General features: G+C 47.2%; 1 protein-coding gene across 1 annotated transcript in view; it reads right to left on the bottom strand.

Annotated features, from left to right (window-relative positions):
* Window positions 1-231: 231 nt before the first annotated feature.
* Window positions 232-18,968, bottom strand: part of LOC309553113 (asialoglycoprotein receptor 2-like) — a gene marked incomplete at its 3' end in the record, with an annotated part of 128,175 nt that continues 109,438 nt past the window's right edge. Inside the window, exons 6-8 of the mRNA XM_082254008.1 lie at window positions 3,124-3,287; window positions 1,576-1,682; window positions 232-376 (exon numbers count right to left, since the gene is read on the bottom strand). Of these exons, the coding sequence (XP_082110134.1) occupies window positions 232-376; window positions 1,576-1,682; window positions 3,124-3,287 (416 nt within the window). The remainder of the gene's footprint in view (window positions 377-1,575; window positions 1,683-3,123; window positions 3,288-18,968) is intronic.

Below are 18,968 nucleotides of genomic sequence, written 5' to 3'. Positions count from 1 at the left end.
AGTGTTTCCAGACAATAGAAAAATCCTGGCAATCATTGTGTTTGATTGGCTGTCTTCAGTGAGGAGGCAGCGGAATTATATGAAGATCGGAGTTCTGGATGTGGACCTTCTCAGATCATCTCTTTCTGGGTGAAGGCCAAGTCCCAAAATGCCCCGCAGAATCAATTTTTTCCAATTAGTAGTTCTTCATCACAGCAGTATGGGGGAGTAAGAGTAATGAGCAGACGGGGTTCATGGTATTTTCTTCTCACAGATTAACGGAAACATGAGAGTACAGTGAACACTGGCCCAACCGTCTTCTACCAGCTGAGCGCAATCCTCTGAACTCTGCACACCAAAGCCTACCCAGTTATGGGGCTGACCTTCCAACCAGAACCTGCGGGAGAAAGGAGATATCAGTGACTAAGCTGAGGCAGATAATGACCCGAATGCCCCTTGGATAGTAACAGGAGGTTCCTCTAGGTATCTGCGTAGGCTTGTCATCCACAAGGACAAGTACAACACTTACTACACAAGATATACCGTATAATGTCAGAAGATAAAACATTCAATGGTTGGACTTCATATATGAGGGTCTCAGTTCTCACTTTTTAAAAAGGGAAGGGGGGAAAGGGGGCATATCTTCAGAATTATGGTCAGGAAAGGGGGGGTGGTTCGGGTGTTGAGAAGGAGGAGAATGTAGGAGGTAGGGGAAAAGTGGGGGTGGAGGCCAGTAAGACAAGTGTTATTGGGGTGCCTCTCACCAGTGGGCACTCCAACGTTTTCCCAGGTGTAGTTATATAGTTAGTCAAGGTGAAAAAAAGATCATCTAGTTCAACACAATCCTACACAACCCTTCACCCACAGTTGATCCAGAGGAAGGCGATGAACCCCAGTAGTAGGAGGTCCATATCACCCAAGGCTGGATTAGGGGAGGGAAGCCAAAGGCCTCCAAGGCTTCAATGGGAGGGAAATCTAGTCTTGACATCGTTGTCTTCATATATGGTCCCAGCTGATCATATCTTCCTGTAGGCCGTCTCTGTCTATTGCTATAATCTGTACCTTGTTTTATGGACAGGCTGACATTTCCCCCCCAAACATGAAGACAGAGGCCCACCGCTTGCTGACAGCACCAAATATTCCTGGGCCGGAAACAAGGATCTCTTCAACCTCAGGAGATTAAACCGTGACTTGGTGAGACGCTGAGTCTTCAAACTATGGCCCTCCAGGGTTCAGGAACTGCAATTCCCATCATGCCTCGTCATGTCTGTGAATGTCCTCATGGGAGGTGTAGTTCCACAACAGCTGGAGGGCCGAAGTTTGAGGATCCCTGGTGTGAAGGAAGAGACATCGACCTTCACCGGTTCGTTCCCACAGCCACCCCACACAAGGGGACATTTCCCAGAGAGGGGCTCTTCAGAGGGACATTTCCCAGAGAGGGGCTCTTCAGAGGGACATTTCCCAGAGAGGGGCTCTTCAGAGGGGACATTTCCCAGAGGGGCTCTTCAGAGGGACATTTCCCAGAGAGGGGCTCTTCAGAGGGACATTTCCCAGAGAGGGGCTCTTCAGAAGACATTCTATCCTCACATTTCTTACTTTGGATTGTCTTCGTATGAAGTTCCGTCCACCCATTTCCAAGACCCCTTCTCTGAAGAAAGACCGATCCACGAGGAGGTAGAGTATGTGATAGAACGGAGGAACTTCTGTCATAAATAACAGGATTTGTTACAATGTGTTTACATTACCATACTCCTGACCACTGTACCCTGTGCTATACGTTACATACTCCTGACCACTGTACCCTGTGCTATACGTTACATACTCCTGACTACTGTACCCTGTGCTATACGTTACATACTCCTGACTACTGTACCCTGTGCTATACGTTACATACTCCTGACCACTGTACCCTGTGCTATACGTTACATACTCCTGACCACTGTACCCTGTGCTATACGTTACATACTCCTGACCACTGTACCCTGTGCTGTACATTACCATACTCCTGACCACCGTACCCTGTGCTGTACATTACCATACTCCTGACCACTGTACCCTGTGCTGTACATTACCATACTCCTGACCACTGTACCCTGTGCTGTACGTTACATACTCCTGACCACTGTACCCTGTGCTGTACATTACCATACTCCTGACCACTGTACCCTGTGCTGTACGTTACATACTCCTGACCACTGTACCCTGTGCTGTACATTACCATACTCCTGACCACTGTACCCTGTGCTATACATTACCATACTCCTGACCACTGTACCCTGTGCTGTACATTACCATACTCCTGACCACTGTACCCTGTGCTATACGTTACCATACTCCTGACCACTGTACCCTGTGCTGTACGTTACATACTCCTGACCACTGTACCCTGTGCTGTACATTACCATACTCCTGACCACTGTACCCTGTGCTGTACGTTACATACTCCTGACCACTGTACCCTGTGCTGTACATTACCATACTCCTGACCACTGTACCCTGTGCTATACATTACCATACTCCTGACCACTGTACCCTGTGCTATACGTTACATACTCCTGACCACTGTACCCTGTGCTGTACATTACCATACGCCTGACCACTGTACTCTGTGCTGTACGTTACCATACTCCTGACCACTGTACCCTGTGCTATACGTTACATACTCCTGACCACTGTACCCTGTGCTGTACATTACCATACTCCTGACCACTGTACCCTGTGCTATACATTACCATACTCCTGACCACTGTACCCTGTGCTATACATTACCATACTCCTGACCACTGTACCCTGTGCTATACATTACCATACTCCTGACCACTGTACCCTGTGCTATATGTTACATACTCCTGACCACTGTACCCTGTGCTATACGTTACATACTCCTGACCACTGTACCCTGTGCTGTACATTACCATACTCCTGACCACTGTACCCTGTGCTGTACATTACCATACTCCTGACCACTGTACCCTGTGCTGTACATTACATACTCCTGACCACTGTACCCTGTGCTGTACATTACCATACTCCTGACCACTGTACCCTGTGCTATACGTTACCTATACCCAGAGATCAGCTTTAATCTCTTCCCTGCCTATCCTGTCCTCTGTGTGCTACAAGTTGCCCCATTTCAATCCTTACCATCTTCTCCTCGCTGGTGATGACCACCAGGTGGGCCTTCCGGTGCTCACATTCCCTCTTGGCAACTTTCCATGTCTGGGGCATCCAGGAAGTGTAATAGCAGCTGCCGTTATTCTCATCCCATCCGGTCCCGCACAACGATGGGGTCTGAAATTCGTTTGTCCCTATGTCGGGGGGGAGGGGAGAAAGTAGAGAGATAGAGAAAGTAGAAAATATAGAGGAGTCAAGATAAAGAAGGAAACAACCAAGGAGAGTCGGTCTGTGAAGGTTCCGACCACTCCAGGTCAGCGCCGTCTTTTCGAATGGGCACGCCCGGCAGTTGCCCGGGGGCCCCACTTGCCAAGGGGCCCCACACACAGGGTGGCAATTTACACACCAATCTGTCTCCCCCCCCAGGCCAGATTAATTTACCTGGTGGTCTAGGCCCCCCCCCCCCATGTTGTTGGCCGGAGCGGTGTGGCTCTGAGTCTCCCTGCTCACTGGTTGCTAGGAAGGGCAGCCGACTGGCATCTAGCAACCAGTGATGTTCTGAGGAGGACCCATCATGCACAGCGGAGGAGGATCCTCCTCGTCGGCTCGTCCTCCTCTCCTACGTGCCTAGAAGAATGGCCCAACCCACCTCCTCCCTTCATGTGCTGTGCGGCCAGTGTGGAAGGTAATCAGAATGCTGCAGCTACTTGATTTATTTTTCTCTCTCTCTCTCTCTCTCTCTCTCTCTGTCTCTCTGTCTCTCTGTCTCTGTCTCTCTGTCTCTCTGTCTCTCTTTCTCTTTGTCTCTTTCTTTGTCTCTTTCTTTGTCTCTTTCTTTGTCTCTTTGTCTCTTTGCCATCCTATACCTGTCATGTACATTCGCTGTGTGCCATCCTATACCTGTCATGTACATTCGCTGTCTCTGTGCCATCCTATACCTGTCATGTACATTCGCTGTCTCTGTGCCATCCTATACCTGTCATGTACATTCGCTGTGTGCCATCCTATACCTGTCATGTACATTCGCTGTCTCTGTGCCATCCTATACCTGTCATGTACATTCGCTGTCTCTGTGCCATCCTATACCTGTCATGTACATTCGCTGTCTCTGTGCCATCCTATACCTGTCATGTACATTCGCTGTCTCTGTGCCATCCTATAGCTGTCATGTACATTCGCTGTCTCTGTGCCATCCTATACCTGTCATGTACATCCTCTGTGCGCTCCCCTCTCTCTCTCTCTCGTTGTGTTAATGTTAAACACTGATTTTGTTGGAGGTATCAATAAATATCGCCTTATCGATAATTTGCATTTTTATTCTGGTGGGTGATTGCATAGGCGGGGCCCCAGTGCACTGCATTGCCCGGGGGCCTATAAGGCTCTTAAGATGCCACTGCTCCAGGTCACGGTACGGCTTCTACTGGATTTGGTCCGTACACTCGATGAGAAATCATACAGAAAATACCGCTTTGGAAGCCATCCCAAGAGACAAAAAAGATTTTTCTCCTATGATTCCAGATTGTACGATTTTCAGTTATTTGGCAAAGTTTTCCACTTGAAAATACAACAGAAATACATGACATGACTTCCGGATTTTATTTCTGTTGTAGGAGAATATTTGTACTTTACTAACCTCTTCATGTTCAATACGGAGGCTAGCATGCAAATGTAGCACCCTCCTAGGTAGGTGCTAGTGAGGACATGGCTCGGTTTGGTGGGGGGGTGAGTGTAGCACCCTCCTAGGTAGGTGCTAGTGAGGACATGGCTCGGTTTGGTGGGGGGGTGAGTGTAGCACCCTCCTAGGTAGGTGCTAGTGAGGACATGGCTCGGTTTGGTGGGGGGGTGAGTGTAGCACCCTCCTAGGTAGGTGCTAGTGAGGACATGGCTGGGTTTGGCGGGGGTGAGTGTAGCACCCTCCTAGGTAGGTGCTAGTGAGGATATGGCTCGGTTTGGTGGGGGGGTGAGTGTAGCACCCTCCTAGGTAGGTGCTAGTGAGGACATGGCTCGGTTTGGTGGGGGGGTGAGTGTAGCACCCTCCTAGGTAGGTGCTAGTGAGGACATGGCTCGGTTTGGCAGGGGGTGAGTGTAGCACCCTCCTAGGTAGGTGCTAGTGAGGACATGGCTCGGTTTGGCAGGGGGTGAGTGTGGCACTCTCCTAGGTAGGTGCTAGTGAGGACATGGCTCGGTTTGGCAGGGGGTGAGTGTAGCCCCCTCCTAGGTAGGTGCTAGTGAGGACATGGCTCGGTTTGGCGGGGGGGTGAGTGTAGCACCCTCCTAGGTAGGTGCTAGTGAGGACATGGCTCGGTTTGGCGGGGGTGAGTGTAGCCCCCTCCTAGGTAGGTGCTAGTGAGGACATGGCTCGGTTTGGCAGGGGGGTGAGTGTAGCCCCCTCCTAGGTAGGTGCTAGTGAGGACATGGCTCGGTTTGGCGGGGGGGTGAGTGTAGCACCCTCCTAGGTAGGTGCTAGTGAGGACATGGCTCGGTTTGGCAGGGGGGTGAGTGTAGCACCCTCCTAGGTAGGTGCTAGTGAGGATATGGCTCGGTTTGGTGGGGGGGTGAGTGTGGCACTCTCCTAGGTAGGTGCTAGTGAGGACATGGCTCGGTTTGGCAGGGGGAGAGTGTAGCCCCCTCCTAGGTAGGTGCTAGTGAGGACATGGCTCGGTTTGGTGGGGGGGTGAGTGTAGCACCCTCCTAGGTAGGTGCTAGTGAGGACATGGCTCGGTTTGGCAGGGGGTGAGTGTAGCACCCTCCTAGGTAGGTGCTAGTGAGGACATGGCTCGGTTTGGCAGGGGGTGAGTGTGGCACTCTCCTAGGTAGGTGCTAGTGAGGACAAGGCTCGGTTTGGCAGGGGGGTGAGTGTAGCACCCTCCTAGGTAGGTGCTAGTGAGGACATGGCTCGGTTTGGTGGGGGGGTGAGTGTAGCACCCTCCTAGGTAGGTGCTAGTGAGGACATGGCTCGGTTTGGTGGGGGGGTGAGTGTAGCACCCTCCTAGGTAGGTGCTAGTGAGGACATGGCTCGGTTTGGTGGGGGGGTGAGTGTAGCACCCTCCTAGGTAGGTGCTAGTGAGGACATGGCTCGGTTTGGCGGGGGGGTGAGTGTAGCACCCTCCTAGGTTGGTGCTAGTGAGGACATGGCTCGGTTTGGCAGGGGGTGAGTGTAGCCCCCTCCTAGGTAGGTGCTAGTGAGGACATGGCTTGGTTTGGTGGGGGGTGAGTGTAGCCCCCTCCTAGGTAGGTGCTAGTGAGGACATGGCTCGGTTTGGTGTGGGTGAGTGTAGCACCCTCCTAGGTAGGTGCTAGTGAGGACATGGCTCGGTTTGGTGGGGGGTGAGTGTAGCACCCTCCTAGATAGGTGCTAGTGAGGACATGGCTCGGTTTGGTGGGGGGGTGAGTGTAGCACCCTCCTAGGTAGGTGCTAGTGAGGACATGGCTCAGTTTGGCGGGGGGTGAGTGTAGCACCCTCCTAGGTAGGTGCTAGTGAGGACATGGCTCGGTTTGGTGGGGGGTGAGTGTAGCACCCTCCTAGGTAGGTGCTAGTGAGGACATGGCTCGGTTTGGGGGGGGGGGGGGGTGGTGAGTGTAGCACCCTCCTAGGTAGGTCCTAGAGAGTTTTTGGCTCTGTCTGCCTATCAGAGAGCAGGATCTGTGAGTGAGGTGTGATCACTGTGCTCAGTATGTGATTCATTGGGTCTAGAGAGTGTTTCCACACTGGTCCAATAGGGAGGCATGTTGGACAGCGGGAGGAAACCTGACCAATGGGTACATAGACGTTGGTTCAGTCCTGGTGATTGGCAGGGGAAGGTCGCCTCAGTGCATTCTGGGATACTGTATAAGAGCCAGGAGCACATGTGCTGCAAGGTCTTTGGCTGGTGAGCAGAGTCCCAGAGGGAGGGTGGCGCCTGCCTCCTCCTCTGTAGCAGTGGCACGTGGCCTCAGGAAGTTGTCCTGAGGGGCCAGAGAAATGGAGTTGAACTCAGAGGTCCCGGAGAGCTGACTGAGGGGGAGACACCGGAGACCCTTGAAAAAGAGTATTGTGAGAATAGGGGATCGTATCAAGGGACCTGACCTGAGGGGGGCCACCATTGTGAGTACAGGGGGTCGTGTCAAGGGGCCTGACCTGAGGGGGGCCACCATCGTGAGTACAGGGGATCGTGTCAAGGGGCCTGACCTGAGGGGGGCCACCATCGTGAGTACAGGGGATCGTGTCAAGGGGCCTGTCCTGAGGGGGGCCACCATCGTGAGTAAAGGGGATCGTGTCAAGGGGCCTGACCTGAGGGGGGCCACCATTGTGAGAACAGGGGATCGTGTCAAGGGGCCTGACCTGAGGGGGGCCACCAATGGGTACATAGACTTTGGTACAGTCCTGGTAATTGGCAGGGGAAGGTCGCCTCAGTGCATTCTGGGATACTGTATAAGAGCCAGGAGCACATGTGCTGCAAGGTCTTTGGCTGGTGAGCAGAGTCCCGGAGGGAGGGTGGCGCCTGCCTCCTCCTCTGTAGCAGTGGCACGTGGCCTCAGGAAGTTGTCTTGAGGGGCCAGAGAAATGGAGTTGAACTCAGAGGTCCTGGAGAGCTGACTGAGGGGGAGACACCAGAGACCCTTGAAAAAGAGTATTGTGAGAATAGGGGATCGTATCAAGGGACCTGACCTGAGGGGGGCCACCATTGTGAGTACAGGGGGTCGTGTCAAGGGGCCTGACCTGAGGGGGGCCACCATCGTGAGTACAGGGGATCGTGTCAAGGGGTCTGACCTGAGGGGGGCCACCATTGTGACTACAGGGGATCGTGTCAAGGGGCCTGACCTGAGGGGGGCCACCATCGTGAGTACAGGGGATCGTGTCAAGGGGCCTGACCTGAGGGGGGCCACCATAGTGAGTACATGGGGTTTATGTCAAGGGGCCTGACCTGAGGGGGGCCACCATAGTGAGTTCAGGGGATCATGTCAAGGGGCCTGACCTGAGGTGGACCACCATCGTGAGTACAGGGGATCATGTCAAGGGGCCTGACCTGAGGGGGACCACCCCAAGTGTAGGATAGTCAGCGGACGGGTGTCAGCAGTGTAGGAAAGATAATTGCTAAGTTCACAAAGTCATCTTATCAGGAGGAAAGAGACTCAATCTATATTCACCCCTAGTGGTAGGGTGACCTAACAGCCTGGCTGTACCTGAAGATAGGAGTCCTCAACCAATTGTGAATAGTTAATTTGGAGGATCCCCCTATTCCCTTCTCCCATCCCTAATTTATCAAATAAAATACAAAACAACTACGTACCCCTGGACGGATTATTGACTGAGCCAAGAAGTAAAGTGATAGACTGTGAATGTCAAAGTTGCTATTGGTAACCCAGGGGGACCCCTACGTGTGAAATCCAGCAGTCCTCAAGGGGGCAGTGCAACACAAAAATAAAAGTGGCGATCATTTGTCCGATGATCTCAGTGTGTGTACCAGGCTTTAGTCACATCCAAATGGAACTCTTTGGTGGTCTTCATCCCCCTTCATGACCAGGACTTGGTTTGCTATTCAGAATTGCGCTACTTTAACTGGTAATTGCGCAGTCATGCAACGCTGTACCCAAATGAAATTTATATCATTTTGTTCACACAAATAAAGCTTTCTTTTGGTGGCATTTGATCACCTCTGGTATTTTCCTTATTATTATATAAACCAAAAAAGACGAAACATTTCGGAAAATGTTGGTTTCTCTTATAAAATTTTGCAAACAAATAAACTTTCTGTATAAATTTATTCTGAAATGTGTTCTGCTCTGTTTCTTTGGTAAAAAAAATCCCAATCAGTGATACTCTATATTACCAAAAGTATTGGGACCCCTCTCTATATACACTATATTACCAAAAGTATTGGGACCCCTCTCTATATACCCTATATTACCAAAAGTATTGGGACGCCTCTCTATATACACTATATTACCAAAAGTATTGGGACGCCTCTCTATATACACTATATTACCAAAAGTATTGGGACGCCTCTCTATATACACTATATTACCAAAAGTATTGGGACGCCTGCCTTTACACACACATGAACATTAATGGCATCCCAGTCTTAAGGCCCGTACACACGTACCGATCGTCGGCATACAAACGTCGGTGGACGAAGGATCTGCCGATTGTACGCGTGTTAGTATGGTGCCTCCGACAGATGTCTGCGCACAATCCGCGGACAAAAGTCTTTCTTGCAAACATGAAAATATTTGTATGCCGACACCAGAACGGACGATTGTTCGCCTGTCAGTACGCAATTCTGCCGACACACAGCTACAAATCCCAACACGCATGATCAAACCAAATGAGTTCCCGGAAGAATTTTCTCTAGTAAACTCAACATTTTATTCAGAAAGAACTTTCGGCTCGCGGAAGTCCAAGAAATAGGTGAAATGCGGAGCACATGCTCATCTTGATAAATGTGAGAAGAAGGAAGATGCTGCTCATAATGCCATACTTTTCTAATAAAAAGGCATGTGTTCTGTTATGATGAAGATAATGTTTGTCTATTCTATCTGTTCTATCAAATTTTAGAATTAAATAATTTGAACTCTTCACCATTATTTTTGTATTTTCACACCAAAGATCTAACTATTGATATGACCCTTTATTCTTTTATGAATTAATGTCTAAAACATATTTTTCAGGTTATGCACAATATTAAACATGTTAACAAATTCAGATAGGCCATTTTTTATTTTCAATTTTCTTTATTTTTTGGATCTCAGCAAAAAAAAAACAAAGCAAACATCAATACTTTCCGTATAATAAACTAAACATAAAAAAGGTCCATTTGGACAAAATTAAACTAGAAACTGGCAAACAGGGGTAAAATAAATAATAGGGGGTTACACAAATTAAAGTTGGTGATAGCTATAATCAGGTTGCCATGAGGGCAGGTTTGGATCCTGCTGGCCATATTGCCACTGGCCATGTGGCATTTGGCGAGGTGGTGGGTGTTGTGGAGGTGGAGGTGGAGGTGGAGGTGGAGGGCACGGGTGCTCCTGGCATGCATGGCTGTGCTCATTAAGTATGCCGTTTTCAGCGTTTTGCAGCACATCCAGAATAATTTTTCTGGCATACTGACACTGCCTGAGGTCCACCTTATCCAGGATTTTGGCAGTCATATTCCCGAAGGACTCATTGGCCTCCGGTTTCCGACGTAGGGCTATGGTGGCCTCCTGTATGAATTCATCTGTGATGTCGTCTATGTGTTTCCTCTTTTGCCTCCGTTTGGCAGGAGGAGGTGGTGGTGGAAAGAGTTCCGCAGGCTCCTCAGGCTCCACAGGCTCCCCAGGCTCCTGGCTGCAACCTGGCTCCTCCTCAGTGACACTTCCCTGTTGATGAAATGAACAATTGATTAGAATGTTATAGTGTATATAAAAAGTCATGTTTGTTATATTATTGTGAACAAATAGCAGACTTTACATACAGTGGCATATCTAGGGTCTCCAGTGCCCTTGTTGAGGAGCTGTATTTGGCAACAACCCCCCCCCCCCCCAAGATCAATGGAAAACTGTAACCCACCCCCCCAAAAAAAAATTAAAGGGCATTAAAAGTTTCTAATTTGCCCCTTGTTTGCCCAGTGTAGAGCTCTCTAGTGGGCAATCATTGTCTCAGGTGTGAAAAAGAAAGAGAGGGTTGAGAGATAGAGAGAGGGAGAGAAAGAGGGGGTGTGAGAGAGAGAGGAGGGGGTTGCAGAGAGAGAGGGGCCTGAACTTGCAGAGGGCTTGATGTAGGGCATTGAGGGTGAAGCAGTGCAGGGAAACATGAATAAGGAAGCCACCTGCCTTGCTGACCCAGAGTGAGAGACCAGAGACATGGAAGCAAGGATGGATGTATCATTTGCAGGAGCTGTTAGTTTTGTATTAAAAAAGGTTGAGCCAGAGGAATGCTGAGGCTACAGCAGTGTTTCTAAGGATCAGAGGTGTGCTGGGGATGCAGCAGTGTTTGTAAGACCGGAGGTGTGCTGGGGATGCAGCAGTGTTTGTTAGGACTGGAGGTGTGCTGGGGATGCAGCAGTGTTTGTAAGACCGGAGGTGTGCTGGGGATGCAGTGAGAGGCAGTCTCAGTCTCCTGGTCTTTTGGCTCAGCTGCTCTCAATGTTTTACACCTGCATGAAGCAGCTCTCAATGTTTTACACCTGCATGAATCCGCCTGCAAACTGGGGGTTCTGGGGTGTGCAGGCTGAGTGGATTGTTAAAATAAACAATAAAACAATGCCAATGTTTTTGTGACCCACCCCCCTTGGCCTGCGCCCCTGGCGGTTGCCTGTCATGCCAACCCCTTGCTATGCCCGTTTACCTAAAGGGTCAATTATGGTTTAGCTTATAATTTTGTTACATGATTACATTTTAGCAGACAATATATTGTGAAATGCCATACCTGAGTAAAACTCTCCTCCAGGAAATCCTCATCCTGGCTTGGATCTACCGACACTGAGCCCTCTGCCGATGTAGAAGGCAGTGTAGAAATTGACGGCCTGGATTCCAAGGTGTCTGCCAGGAACCGCATGTTATCATAGTACCACAGCCGTGGTACATGTACATTCCGTGCCCCTGCTCCAGACTGGGTGGACTCCTCTATTTTTTTTAACTCCCGCCTGTAGGCAGTACGAATACTGTTTATTTTTTTGCGTATATACTCAAAATTTGCCCCAGGATAGACAGGCTTGTAGAAGGCCACCAAATGTTCCATGGCCTGTTTTCGGAGTTTTCGATTTTTATAATCCGCGGACTTCACTTGCCACAAACACGGCAGTTGCCTGAACTCATCAATAAAACTTATTAAAAAGTTGTGGGTGGTGAAATTGTCCACCATATTGCAGGACAGTATATGCCTGCAAGACACAAAACAACACAAAACATATTAAAATAGCATGTATTTTGGCACATAATAAAGATATTCCTAATAAAAGCTGTATAGGGCCCAAAACACACACTTTCTATTAAAAGAGTCGTACCTTTGTTTGTGGGGAAAAGTCGTGATTCGCCGCTCGATCGTGCTCCAACTCTCGATATGTCCGCTAGCGAATCGTCGGCCGAACGATCTGGCGTCCTTTAAATACAGCGCAGGCGTCAACTCCTCCTCCAGTGGCGGGCTTGTGCAGGGGTGTGTACGTGCCGAAGATCAGGCCTACATGCGACACTCACACCTGAGGCAGTGGAATAATAATTGTTTAATTAGGAACCATGTCTCAACAATCTGGGAGCTCAATTAGTGGGGGCCGAAGTGATTGGGCCACCCGAAAATCAAGGGCTACACCCATGTCAAAGCCAGAAATGGTGGAGATGGTCTCCATTTTAGAAAAAATGGATTACGATGGAAAGTTGGCAAATTACGAGCGGCCCAATGCCAGGAAAGATGGCATCATGGACAAGGTGGTGGCCTGTTTGGTCAGAAAATTCGGTGTCGAGCGATCGAAAGATCAGATTAGGAAACGATGGTCTGACCTCAAACACCGTGAGCAGGATCAGCTTTCCCAAATCCATCGGATTTTGAAAAAAAGTAAGTTTTATTTTTTCTTTATTTTTTTAATCATGCAATATGTTTTTTATAATTTGGTGTATGTTGTATTAACATGTCTAGATTATAATGTCTATGTAAAAAGTTAGATTACTCATTTTAGTTGTCATGTCGTGATTTGATCGATCTATTGTTGATGTTTTAGTATATGACATTAAAAGTCAGGAAGCCATAGTGAAAAATATATGTATTGTGTTGCAACGAACGTTCTTTCCTGCACGAATCTTCTCAGCAAACATTCCTATTAATCACAGATTATTATTCAAACCTTTAAATAGGAGAAAAACGTAAACTCCGTGCCAAACAGTGGGAAAGGAGGAGGAGAGGTTTGGCAGCTCCATCTGCAGTGGAGGAAGAAGAGGAGGACATGGGCACAGAAGGTGGCACAGATTCCACTAAAGGTAATTGGTTCCTATGCACAGTCAAACATTAATGTACCATATTTTTCGTAGATAACCATGTACATGTCTTCATATTTGTTACTAAAAGAGCTATCAAGCAGGGCACCATGTCCTAACAAATGTACCTCTTGTGACTTTTATGATATGGCCAATGTTTTGTATTATGTAGATGAAGACATTATGCCGGAAATAATCCTGGTGGAGCCAACAAGTGATGAGACACCAGAGCAACAAGAAGGTTGGTAGTCACAGATTTTTGTGTAGTGGGATCATAGAAATATGTGTATTTGCAATGATTGTTTAACCTTATATTCTTGTATTCCCTTACAAATTTACATTGCAGATGTTGCATCATGCCAGGATGTGGCATCCCCAGCCAGGTCAGAAGCCCGATCTCCTGGCAACGTGCCAAGCAGCATGGAAGCCAGTTCAGAAACTGTGGAGGAACCAGGACCAAGTGTCCAAGAGCCAATTGTGTGCCCACGTAGGTTTTTTCAGAATGATTTTTATCAGTGTTATTTTTAGCCTCCAATTTACAACACTAGTTCCCTATGGGAGCCTCTTTATTTGAATGGAAGTCGCACCGTAAGTCGGATCAGGATGCTCTGACTTGCGGGGCCACTTGCGTTGTGAAGATTTTTGAGGGGGAACTACACCAAAAAATTGAAGAACCCACCGTGGGTGTCCCCCCAAGTTCACAACCAGGCCTTTTGTGTGTGGTATTGAGTTTGAGGGTATGCCCACAACAAAAAGACAGCGTGGGTTACCCCCAAAACCCCTACCAGACCCTTATACAAGCATGCAGCTTGTCAGGCCAGGAAAGAGAACGAGCAAGCGGACCAAACACCCCCTGGACCACAGCAGGACACATGCCCTCAACATGGGGGGGTTTTGTTGCTTTGGGCCAGGGGGCCTCTGCACCGCACACCCAAAAGCACCTTACTCCCATGTAGAGGAGGACAAGAGCCTCATCCCCACAACCCTGTCTGGTGGTTTTGGGGGGTCATGCGGCCAGGGGGTTCCTAGGACTTTGGAAGCAACCTTTAACAAAGGGTGGCCCCCAGATCCCAGACCCCAATCACTATGTGAATGGGTATGGGGTACATAGTACCCCTACACATTAACCACATAAATGGAAGTGTATGTGAATAACGACAGGAGACGTTTATGAAATGTTCTTAAAGATCTTCATCCGGTCTTCTCCACTCTGCTCTTTGGATCTTCTCCTCTCCAGTCTTCTGCTGTCCAATCTTCTGCTCTTATGTTGTCTGCTCTTTTGCCCTAGGCTCTTCTTCTTCCTCCTGTCCTCCTCCAATGCTGTTGCCGTGCATTCTGCCCGTCTCTGGTCTCTGCATCTTAATATATATACATTACAACCATGCCCTCACAATGACGTCATCATGCGTTCACACCCCTAATGAATATATAGTAAGCTCAGGAGACCGGCAGAATCATCAGCAACAGCATTGGAAGAGGTCAGGAGGAAGATGAAGAGCCTAGGGCAAAAGAGCATAAGAACAGGGTAGGTATTAACTCGAGAGGAATTTAAAGATTACCTGCACACCAAATGTTTCTATATTATGACCTCATGTAGGTGATTCACATTGACTCCGTTGTATTTTATTTTCCAGATCATGTATTACACACTTGCACATTGGCCAAATTGACCCGTGAGGCTCTTCAATGCTGCTCAGACCTCGAGCAAATAAAAGAGACTGCAACGGCATTGCAAGGAAAGATGCGTGATTTTGTGGACATGCTTGCCAAATTTTAAAAATAATTATTATAAAATTTTTTACAGTTTGTATTGGGATGTTCCCATTTTTATATAATATTTTAGGCCAGTTTTATGACACTCAGATGTTAAAGAGTGTACCCAAGTTTGGGAAAAGCACTTTCCAACACCCTAACCCTAACCCTAACCCTAACCCTAACCCTAACCCTAACCCTAACCCTGTGAATGTTTGATACTAAAACATTTTTACATTCAACAATGTGTGTTCAATTCTTTATTAGACTTTCGTTGGGGGGTCGAGGTCTAAAGCTGTGTAAAGAAGCACTAAATGTATGATGGCTGTCCTATTCACATATTTACATGTTAATGAAAGCATTTTGGACACTGCCATATGCAAGTTGCTGGAGGTGTCAATGAAATGTTAAAGATACCCCCAGTTTTAACGCATATCACAGTGCGATCTGACATTTCACACAGGATCGGAGCACACAAGTTTGAACGACTGTGCGATCCTATCCTGATGCGGCTGAATAAATGCATCATGTGCGACTTTTGTGCGAGTGCAGTGCGAATTGAGCCATACAAACTGTATAGCTGATTTTCGCATGAACATCTGATCGCATGTAATAAAGGAGCAGTGCGCTACGATATTACATGCCATCAGATGTGCAGTGTGAATTGAGACATACACTTTGTATGGCTACATTCGCACTGAACACGCATACAAGTCGCACATGACCCTTTATTTCTGATGTATCTGGATTGGATCGCACAGTGCTTAACACTTGTGGAATACAATCCTGTGGAAAAAGTAAGTGGCGGGTCACCCTTATGCAATGCTGGAAGGCTGCAAAGTCGCAGACTTCCCGCATCGCATAAGTGTGACTCAACACTCAAGGTACTAGCAGTCCTAGGATTCAATATGGCATTGATATAGCCAGTAGCAATCAGTGTAGGGAGATCAGTGTAATCTATAGTGTATTGCTTGTTCGTTGCTCTAGTTCACTTTCCATTACCTATATATATATAACACTTTGAGATGAACAATGATCAAGTTTCACATAACACTGACATATCCTAACATTGGTGGGCAGTGAGAAGGATGTCATAAATGAACACAACATAACAGGTGTAGGTACTTTGTTAATACCCTAATGTATTATCTGAAATATATAGTATGGGCAACTTCTGGACAATGAACACCAATATAAGGTGACATTAGATGAACCTTGGGTGTGACCTAGTTCTCAATGTGACAGGGTTTGTGTACATTTTGTGGGGTGCAGAAGGCCCTTGTATTTACACCACTGGCTAAAAAATAACACATGGCCATCATCACTTTGGATCAGCTGGTGAGAGACTACAGTCAAGAAACACACTGATGAATGTATTAACCCTTCCAAAGTCACACATATATAACACATGATTAACCCAAATAATTGTGTTTGGCATATGTGCCCAAATGATTATAATCCACAATACAGAATCATTGCAATTTTTGTTTAATGTGTTGAAAAATAATATATCTCTGACATTTATCTTGTGTGTCCAATCTTTAACAAGATTAATGTGTTTGTGACAGTGATTGCTGCCAGGACACAGCTCCTCTCCCCACGAAATAGTCCAGATATTCCTGGCGGATCTGACGGGCCCTGTGTGATGCCAATGCTGACCGTCCAACTTCCATTGACGTCATGGACTCCACTTGGTTAGAAGGTTGGGCCTCTCCACTTGTACCTGGCATAGCAGGGTCAGTATCCAGTTGCTGCAAGACATAATTTTGTGCATTCCTGCGTAGGAAGTTGTGCAAAATGCAGCAACACAAGACCACATTATCCACTTTGTACAGTGCCAGGTTTATGGACGTCAGGAATATCCGGAACCGGTTGGCCATTATCCCGAAGGCATTCTCCACAACTCTGCGAGCTCTGGACAACCGGTAGTTGTAAATCCTTTGGTCTGGGGTGAGGTTCCTCTGAGGGTAGGGCTTCATGAGATGCTCCCCAAGCGCAAAAGCCTCATCTGCGATAAACACAAAGCTCATACCCTCAACAGTTTGCTCCCTGGATGGCAGGTTCAGAGTGCCGTTCTTTAGACGACGAGCGAACTCCGTCTGATCAATAACTCCCCCATCCGAATTGCGGCCATTTTTGCCAATATCCAAAAAAATAAACTCATAGTTTGCATTAACTATGGCTAGCATGACTATACTAAAAAAACCTTTATAATTATAATAAAATGTGCCGGAATTCGGAGGGGGGACAATGCGGACGTGCTTCCCATCAATAGCACCCCCACAATTGGGAAAATTCCACTTCTCCAGAAATTGATCAGAAATCTCCAGCCATTGCTCTGCGTTTGAAGGAAACTGTGGGGAAAAAATAAAAAAAAAAAAAAAAAAATAAATTAGTGCTTGAGCACATCACATTATTAATTACACACACAGTTGTCTGTTAAATGCTTATGCAACTTGCTAAAAAAATATACAACAGGAAGGCAAAGGTTTGGATATGGGGATGTAACATCTACATACATTTCTTTTCAACCTCCTATTGTTCTTATATTGTAAAGGGCCATACACACTAGAAGATTCTCTGAAGACTTTTTCGTGCAGATTTAACTTTTCTATGTAGTGCAAGGGCCTACCAGATTGCATAGGATTTGAAAGTGTTTGTTGGACCTCATATTATTTGGTTTTGGTAAATCGGAAGGATAAATTGTTCTGACAATCTTCTAGTGTGTATGGCCCATTATACTCACCAGCTAGAGCTGAGATTTACAAACTACGGCCCTCCAGCTGTTGCAGAACTACACATCCCATGAGGCCTTGTAATTCTCTCACATTCACAGACATGACTAGGCATGATGGAAATTGAAGTTCGTGAACAACTGGTGGGCCATAGTTTGAAGACCTCTGAACTTGAGCTTTGGTATATGCTGACTTTGAGATTTAGCATGTGGGTGGGGGGATGGGTAAGTAAAACTGGGCATTTATACATCAATTAGGGCTTGTGGTCAGTGAAGGTTTTAACATCATTACATAAACATACAGAATCATAGGTGGGAATGGATGGACTGATGTATTTTAGATAAATCATAAACTAGGTACTAAAACATTGGCCAAGGAATAATTGTTTGAGGGAAAGCAATAAAATGACCCAAATTCAAAATACTGTTAACAGGCAATGCGTTTAGGGACACATAGGAGAGAATGGTGGGGTGGTTAGTGGGTAATTTTACAAATGGTTAAAGATAATCTACATCTTTACTACTATGTGCATGCGGACAGAGGGTAGTTTACAAATAATGGCCTGTGTCAATTGCTGTACATCCAAAAACATCATAATTCAGGTGAAACTAGTAATACATGTAATGTAATGTAAAAAATCAAACATACCTTGATATAGTCCTTCTGCAAGACCTTGATGATGGCAGAGCAGGTCTCAGGGATGATGACTCCAAGAGCTTGGGGGGAGATGCCTGTGGTGAACTTCAGATCCTGCAGGCTTCTCCCTGTTGCAAGATACCTCAACGTCGCAATTAACCTTTGCTCAGGAGTAATTGCAAGCCGCATACAAGTATCCTGCTTCAGAATATAGGGGGACACCAGGGCAAGAAGACGGTAAAAGATGGGATCCGTCATCCTCAAATAATTCCTGAAGTCATCAGGATTATTTTCCTGGAGCTCCCTCAGCAAGGACATATGAGAAAATTGATCACGGTTAAGCAACCAATTTTTCGTCCAGGAGGTCCGCTTCTTCTTCCTATTGCTCGTACGTCGTCTCAGAGCCAAAACTCCAACACTAACGACAGCAACGGACGAATTCACGGTCGCCATAATAAATTCTCGAACGATGTCTCGGAAAATAGCGAAATGTCGTCAACCAAACAAATGCTACCGAAATCAGCGCGAGATGCCCAGAAGGGTCACGGCCAAACACTCACTTCCTCTTTTGTAGCGGCGAACGTGCGTGGAACGTACTGACGTCATTTTCTGTCGGAAGACAAATGTCCTGGGCAAGTTTGGAGCACTTTTCAACAGACAAACAACAAACACACCAGCCGCGAACATTTGTAGGACGTTCCGTCGGCCGACGATCGGTACGTGTGTACGGGGCTTTAGTCCGTAGGGTTCAATATTGAGTTGGCTCCGCCCTTTGTAGCTATAACAGCTTCAACTCTTCTGGGAAGGCCGTCCACAAGGTTTAGGAGT

Source organism: Pelophylax lessonae (genome assembly GCF_965119305.1).
Source record: "Pelophylax lessonae genome assembly, chromosome: 4".
Lineage (NCBI taxonomy): Eukaryota > Metazoa > Chordata > Amphibia > Anura > Ranidae > Pelophylax > Pelophylax lessonae.
Note: the sequence above shows the minus strand (reverse complement) of the source record. Positions and strands in the feature narration are given on the sequence as shown.